Source organism: Myotis daubentonii, chromosome 16 (genome assembly GCF_963259705.1).
Source record: "Myotis daubentonii chromosome 16, mMyoDau2.1, whole genome shotgun sequence".
Lineage (NCBI taxonomy): Eukaryota > Metazoa > Chordata > Mammalia > Chiroptera > Vespertilionidae > Myotis > Myotis daubentonii.
Genome location: NC_081855.1, coordinates 33,208,284 through 33,216,359, shown reverse-complemented (window position 1 = coordinate 33,216,359; position 8,076 = coordinate 33,208,284). Strand labels below are relative to the sequence as shown.

Below are 8,076 nucleotides of genomic sequence, written 5' to 3'. Positions count from 1 at the left end.
AAAAGAATCAGATGCTAAAACATTTTTAGATGATTTTTAAACCATTCGTTCCAAATTTTTAACTTTGAATAATTTTAAAGTAGTTAAAATTATTAACTATTAATAAGTTTAAAGTAGTTAAAATTATTCAAAGGAAAATGTAAATACACCTAGAATTCCAGAATATAGAAATAATTAACTGTGAGCTTACTGACTTGACTATTCTGAAAGATATATGTTCCAGACAATTTCTAAATGGAATAACAGTTCCAAAGTCTTTCCTTTAACATTATAAAATAAATTAAAAATAAACAAATGGCTTAGATTTTAGGATTGAGGCAACTAAAATCAAATTGGTCATCTAAAATGTGTACCCTACCCATAAAACAATATAATGATATGTTGACTCAGCATGCTGGGTTTATAATAATAAAAAAAGGTTCATTTTAAGAATTATCAAAGCTATACTTAAAGAGGAGAGCACAAAAGGAATATTAAAAAAAATTTTATTTCCCTAGGATTTTCTAGACAATTAGAAAAGAACAAAAAAAATACAGCCTGACTGCTACATGAGATCAGCTTTCCACATCTGCAAAATATAATACCTATATCATTCCTACTGATGGTTACTAAAAATGAAAACAAGGCACGCTGCTTCAGAAAAACTTTCAGAGAATCATATTCATTTAAGAATATTTATATTTCGTTTGATATATTCCTGATTCATTTATGCCACAGTGTGTGTTTATATGTTAAAGAAATATGTCTGATACATATATACACCCACATACACACATACTTTGAGACTAGTCTTTGAATTCCTGTTCTTCCCCTGATTCTCGTGATCGTTTCCGGGAATTCAATGAACCTTCTGTTTGCAATGAGCATGCAGTAGCAACAACAGCATCTCTAAATCCCTGAGTCTGTAAGATGAAAAAAATATAAGTATGCTTTAAGAACATCTAAAATAATGATTGGTCTTTTAAATATTTTAAGTAATTGATAAGAGTGCTACTTTATTCTTGGGATAGAAGTTATCAACCACTGTGAATGAAGAGGATAAACCTCACGGATAGATGTCCAAGTCAGGGTTGTACTAGAGTATTTTATATCTAAAGTATTTTATATTTATTTATTTATACATACACATACACACAGAAATAACATTGCATTATAGAAATGTTCTCTAAAAGACAACCCTAAAAAACTTTGTGGTGACACTATTGAAGAGGTGAAAGAAAGCAGCATGTAAAAATTACTTAGGTGTTTTACAAACTTATTTTCACAATACTCTAAAATAGAGTTTTCCAATTAGAGTACTTTAAATGCACCCAGGCAATGCAAAGGCTAAGTGGATAACTCAGTTTCAGAATCTCTATTTCTGTTTTTGTCCTTAAAATATGAGATGCCAAGAATATTTTTGGCTCAAAACTATTGATAAATATGCATAGTTCAATAAAAACTGTGTTTTATGATGTACAATTGCAGGAAAATTAGCATTTTAAAGTAGGACATATTTGGTGACTATGACAGATCTATAATATCTATAAACCCAAATTAGAAAGGTTGGTACTTTTTCTTTTATGAAAATTTTTAACAACTTTCACTTTAAAAATATTTAATATCCTGCCCACAGGTGTGGCTCAGTGCTTGAGCACTGACCTATGAACCAGGAGGAGGTCATGGTTCAATTCCCAGTCAGGCACATGCCCAAGTTGCAGGCTCAGTCCCCAGTGGGGGGACATTCAGGAGGCAGTGGATTGGTGATTCTCTTTCATCATTGATGTTTCTTTCTCTTTCTCCCTCCCGCTTCCTCTCTGAAATCAATAAAAACATATTTTAAAGTATAATAATACTGACTGTGATTTGAAACGGTACTGTAGATTCCTTCTGGCTTGGTGATTTGTACAATGTTGCCAACCTGCTTAGAGGAAAAAAAAAATACACAAACACATAATCTTAATTAGTTCAGGTGACTGATTTGATCATTTAAATTTATAATTTTTTAAAATATAATTTTATTATTTTGTTCTCTAAGGATATAGAAAGGAAAGAAATATCAGAAGTACTCCCTTCAAACAATAACTATATGTATGCATGTACTAGTAATAATTATTACAGATATTAACAATTACTTATATTGTTCATATAAATAAAATTTTAAAGCAATCTAAAAGTCCAATGACTGATTCAAATAAACCAGCAACTTTCACCCTAATAGGATAGCTCAAGTGGTTAGCAGGGGTCCTCAAACTTTTTAAACAGGGGGCCAGTTCACTGTCGCTCAGACAGTTGGAGGGCCGGACTATAATTTAAAAAAAAATTATGAACAAATTCCTATGCACACTGCACATATCTTATTTTGAAGTAAAAAAACAAAACGGGAACAAATACAATATTTGTATTTGCATGTGGCCCGCGGGTCGTAGTTTGAGGACCCCTGGGTTAGAGTATCATCCCAATATGCTAAGGTTGTGGGTTCTATCCCCCCATCAGGGCACATACAAGCAGCAACCAAAATGAATGCATAAATAAGTGGAACAAGAAATCAATGTTTCTCTGTCTCCCTCCCTCTCTCTGATAAAAAGGTAATAAATCAATAAATAAAAATGAAAAAAAAAAACACAAACCAGCAATTTTCAGTGTGCTGCAAAAAAATTTTAAATATGTAATACTTGACCAGCTTTGTTGCGCTGACCTCTTTCCTTTATTGTCAAATAAGAAATCACAACAGCTAACACAATAGCCTTCCAGTGTGAATAAATCAAAATTATACCTATTTTTTTAGTCAGACTGGCAAAAAATGTATTTTTTGGTGTGCCGCAGAATTTTAGTACTTCGTTTGTGTGTGCCATGACCTGAAAAAGGCTGAAAATCACCCTAACCGGTTTGGCTCAGTGGATAGAGCGTCAGCCTGCGGACTCAAGGGTCCCAGGTTCGATTCCAGTCAAGGGCATGTACCTTGGTTGTGGGCACATCCCCAGTGGGGAGTGTGCAGGAGGCAGCTGATCGATGTTTCTAACTCTCTATTCCTCTCTGTAAAAAAATCAATGAAATATATTTTAAAAAATAAAATAAATAAAAAAGGCTGAAAATCACTGAAATAAACTACTTTATACATGACAAGATACTACTGATGCTTAAGAAAACATAGTGGAAGAAACATTTAATGAAAAGGAAAATTTTAATATTACATTAAGTAAAAGTTATGCTGTATGATCCTGCATTTATGAGTATGTATACACACATATATAAAAAATAGAAGACTACAATTAAAAGTTATTAAATAAAGGTTTGTTTAAGTTTTTCAAACTTTCTGCAATAATTTTTTTTTATGTGTATTACAGAAGTATTAAGACAATTTCTTGGGATATACATAAGAAACACACACTCATATTATACTAATACTAGAGGCCCAGTGCACGAATCCGGTGGGGTCCCTTGGCCTGGCCTGCAGGGATCAGATTGAAACTGGCTCTCCGACATTCCCATAAGGGTTCCCAGATTGCAAGAGGGCAGTTCTCGGGTGACGCACCCTGGAATCAGGCTCCCTCCTCTCTGGTTTTGAGTGCGTCACCCGAGAACCGCAGCTGCCAAGTCATCGCAGCTCGGCAGCTCCTGTGTTGAGCGTCTGACCCCTGGAGGTCAGTGTGTGCCATAGCTACCAGTCAGAGCGTCTGCCCCTGGTGGTCATTGTGTGTCATAGCTACTGGCCAGTCGAATGGTCGCTTAAGCTTTTATATATATAGATAAATAAGCTAGGAAGACACATTCTTTCAAAAGGATTATATCCAGAAAAATCACTGTCATGAAAGAACAAGATCTATTTAGGTAGGATTTTATTATGTACTGTACAAAGTAAGTAACATAAAATTGAAAGCTGAAAATAGTTGAAAAATAAAATCTAAGCTCTTTGGGATGTTCAAATACTATAACAGCAACAAATATAAGCAAAAACTTTTAAAATTAATTTAAAACTGATATAACTTATTCATAATAGCCAAAAGGTAGAAGTAATCCAAATGTTTCACAGATGAGTGGATTTAAAAAAGGTAGTATATACATATAATGGAATATTAATCAGTCTTAGAAACATATTGACACATACTAGAGTTAACTTTGAAGACATTGTGCTAAATGAAATAAAGCCGGTCACAATAGGACAAATTTTGTATGATTCCACTTATTTGAGGTGCCTGGAGTAGGCAAATTCATAGAGACAGGAGTAGAATAGTAGTTGCCAGAGCCTGGTGGGAAGGGAGAATGGAGAATTAGTGTTTAATGGGTACAAAGTTTCAGTATAGGAAGATGAAAAAGTTCTGGAGATGGATGCTGGTGATGATTATACAATAATGTGAATATACTTCACGCCACTGAACTGTACACTTAACTGGTTAAAATGTTAAGTTTTCAGTTATGTATACTTTACACACATTTTAAAAACTGACATAACTGCACTAACTTAGAGAAAAATCATAGACTCTCAGAGTTAAAAGGATCATTTATTTACATATAACAATGTTTACTTGTTTTCAAAAAATCTGTTACTCTCTTAATTTTGAAATTGCCCCTCTAATAAGGCACAATTCAAAAGAGAGGCAATCAGAGACCATGGTCCATTAGCTTAATGTTTTAAGTTTGTACTTTCAGGATGAAAACAGCAGAATCCAAAATGTCATTTATTCTATAATTGAAACTGTATGCATAAATAAAATAACTGCTAAGTAATATGTAATATAAGAATAGCTCTGAGAAGGAAGTGAAAGTATAAATTTGTACAATGCTTTTAGAGTCGCTATTCCATATTAATGCAAAATATAACAGAAAAATAGAAGCAGGGTATATTTCAACCCACCTTATTAAAAAATTCTCTTTTTGGCCCTAACTGGTTTGGCTCAGCGGATAGAGCATCGGCCTGCAGACTCAAGGGTCCCGGGTTCGATTCCGGTCAAGGGCATGTACCTTGGTTGCGGGCACATCCCCAGTGGGGAGTGTGCAGGAGGCAGCTGATCGATGTTTCTCTCTCATCGATGTTTCTAACTCTCTATCCCTCTCCCTTCCTCTCTGTAAAAAATCAATGAAATAGGTTTTTTTTAAAAAATTCTCTTTTTGACTCAATATAACAAAAATTAGCTAACCTTCTGAAAAATGAGTATCTAATACCATATCCAAAAAAGTACCTAGTTCATCTGATTTTTCTGAGAAAATCATTAAGAAGGAAATAAGCTTTTTAAAATACATATGTTTTTAGAGAGGAAGGGAGAAGTATAGAGAAGTAGAAACATCAATGAGAGAGAAACATCATTGAACGGCTGCCTCCTGCATGCCCCCCACTGGAGTTCAAGCCCGAAACCTGGGCATATGCCCTGACCGAGAATGGAACTGGTAAATTCTTGGTTCATGGGTCGATGCTCAACCACTGAGCCACACCAGTCACACTAATAAGTAAATAAGCTTTTAAGAAGCATGTATGTGTTTATTAAAAATCCTGCCAAAACCGGTTTGGCTCAGTGGATAGAGCGTCGGCCTGCGGACTGAAAGGTCCCAGGTTCGATTCCGGTCAAGGGCATGTACCTGGGTTGCGGGCACATCCCCAGTAGGAGATGTGCAGGAGGCAGCTGATTGATGTTTCTCTCTCATCTATGTTTCTAACTCTCTATCTCTCTCCCTTCCTCTCTGTAAAAAAATCAGTAAAATATATTTTAAAGATCCTAAAGTTGCCTGGCTGGTGTGGCTCAGAGGTTGAGCGTTGGCCTATGAACCAGGAGGTCACAATTCAATTCTCGGTCAGAGCACATGCCTCAGTTTCAGGTTCAATCCCTAGTGGGCATGCAGGAGGCAGCCAATCAATGATTCTCATCATTGATGTTTCTATCTTTCTCCCTCTCCCTTCCTCTATGAAATCAATAAAAATATGTTTTAATCAATAAATAAAAATAAGTAATAAAAAAAGAATCCTAAAGTCAAATGGGCCTTAGTATTCAGGTTAAAAACCTTCCTCCAATTTCTAAGTAAAATATAAAATTTTATATTTTATGTCTGCATCTCAACAGATCTTTTAAACAACAAACTAAACCAAAGAATCATTTGGCTCATGGCCCCAGCTGAGATGAAGCTTAACATATGGCTGAACTACATAGTCTGGGTCAGGAAGAAACAAGACAGAAGCACAATTTGTGCTCTAAAGCACATATGAAACACTGTGTGGGGGTGTTGCTATATTACTCCACTCTACCACCAGATCTTCTTGGCAAAGAGTGGTATAATTTTGAACAATCTCAGTTTCATATTATCATGAATATATAAATTGAAGGAAAACATGCACAATATGCAGGATAGAGACCAAAGTAATCTTTTTAGAATGATATTCCATTATTAAAATGTTTCAGTATTTCTATTAGAATATAATTCCATTATTAGTCAAAAGATAAAAATCAGGTGTTCCTGGTGAAGGGTGGGGACTGAGTCATAAGATGGGATACTTAAATTCAATTCTCAATATATATTTGGCTAGTCAAGGTTTTTTAGTTTTCTGCTCAAACTCGAAGTGTTCATTTTCATAACTGTTTTCCTCCAGTGTGAATTCTATCCTCTCAAGGTAAACTAAAATTTAAAACACATACAAGATGTCATGCAACTTAATGACTTAAAGATAGCTGGTGTCAAACCATGAAGAACGAAACTATTGCCCTAGCTGGTTTGGTTTAGTGGATAGTGTTGGCCTGCAGACTGAAGGGTCCCAGATTCAATTCAGGTCAGAGGCTCATGCCCGAGTTTTGGGCTCGATCCCCAGTAGGGGGTGTGCAGGAGGCAGCCAATCAATGATTCTCTCTCATCATTGATGTTTCTAGCTCTCTCTCTCCCTCTCCCTTCCTCTCTGAAATCAATAAAAAAAAAAAAATTTTAAATAGAACAAGACTATTTTAATTCTATTAAATAAGGTCAACTTCTTCTAGTTATAATAAAGTATGAATGTTACTTATTATATATCCACAGTGTCTGGAAAAAACAGTTTGAAGAAAAAGAATTTTACCTGAAAAGGTGGATAAGAGCTTCAGATTTGCTGGCAATTAACACAGTACTAGAATTACATTTTAGGAACAGTAGTTATAGGAGAAGAATGGACTCTAGGATCGTCTGCTAAAAAATGTGGATACTACTATCTATTTCACAGTTATCTGGAAAATAAAATGAAATTTTATACACACAGTGCTTAGCATAATAAAGGAGAGTTAATAAATATTCAATGAATTTACTAGTCAATCTTCTGGGCCTTGGTCTTCTCACTGTTAAAAATATTGATTCTGCCGAAACCGGTTTGGCTCAGTGGATAGAGCGTCGGCCTGCGGACTGAAAGGTCCCAGGTTCGATTCCGGTCAAGGGCATGTACCTCGGTTGCGGGCACATCCCCAGTGGGGGATGTGCAGGAGGCGGCTGATCGATGTTTCTCTCTCATCGATGTTTCTGACTCTCTCTCCCTTCCTCTCTGTAAAAAATCAATAAAATATATTTAAAAATATATATATATATAGATTCTTCAGAGTTATTGAAGGAATATATAAAATGTTGTACATAAAGTGCCAGTCAAATACCTAGCATAAGAAAGCACTCACTAAAATGATAAAATGGGATTTGGGAAATTTTTATAGAAAAGATTTCCCCTAAATCTATCTATCTAATGTCAGTACTCTACATTATTCTCTAATTTCTTGGAAAGGATTAGTAAGAAGCTGAAGTCATAAAATGGTTAACTCTTAAAAATTAAGTATGATTGCCCTGGCCGGTGTGCCTCAGTTGGTTGAGCATCACCCCATGCACCAAAAGGGATTTGGTTCTGATGAGGGTATATGTCCAGGTCGTAGCTTCAATCCCTGGTCAGGGTGCGTGGGAGGAAACCAATTGATGTTTCTCTCTCTCCCTCTTCCTTCTTCTCTGAAAATCAATAAAAACATTTTTTTTAAAGTAAGCATGATTTTTTTTTATCTCATGGGTACCTAATCAATGCTAACTTACAGTTAGATAATGGCAAACTTCTCCTTCTGATGAATGTATAAAAACATGAAACATCTTGCACTACTATTATTTTTCTTCTCTCCC

At 35.2% G+C, this 8,076-nt stretch overlaps 1 protein-coding gene across 7 annotated transcripts in view; it reads right to left on the bottom strand.

Moving 5' to 3' along the window:
* Positions 1-467: 467 nt before the first annotated feature.
* The window catches only part of RAD51C (RAD51 paralog C), a 34,289-nt gene continuing 26,680 nt past the window's right edge, over positions 468-8,076 (bottom strand). For 3 of the 7 annotated variants that reach the window (XM_059669630.1, XM_059669635.1, XM_059669633.1), the window contains 2 exons: positions 1,840-1,903; positions 468-902 (listed from right to left, as the gene is read on the bottom strand). In XM_059669630.1, coding sequence (XP_059525613.1) covers positions 786-902; positions 1,840-1,903 — 181 coding nt within the window. In that variant the 3' untranslated portion in view covers positions 468-785. Of the gene's footprint in view, positions 903-1,839; positions 1,904-4,087; positions 4,227-5,471; positions 6,583-8,076 lie in introns of those variants that run through there. The other 4 variants (XM_059669632.1, XM_059669634.1, XR_009449183.1 and 1 more) reach the window with 3 other exon arrangements.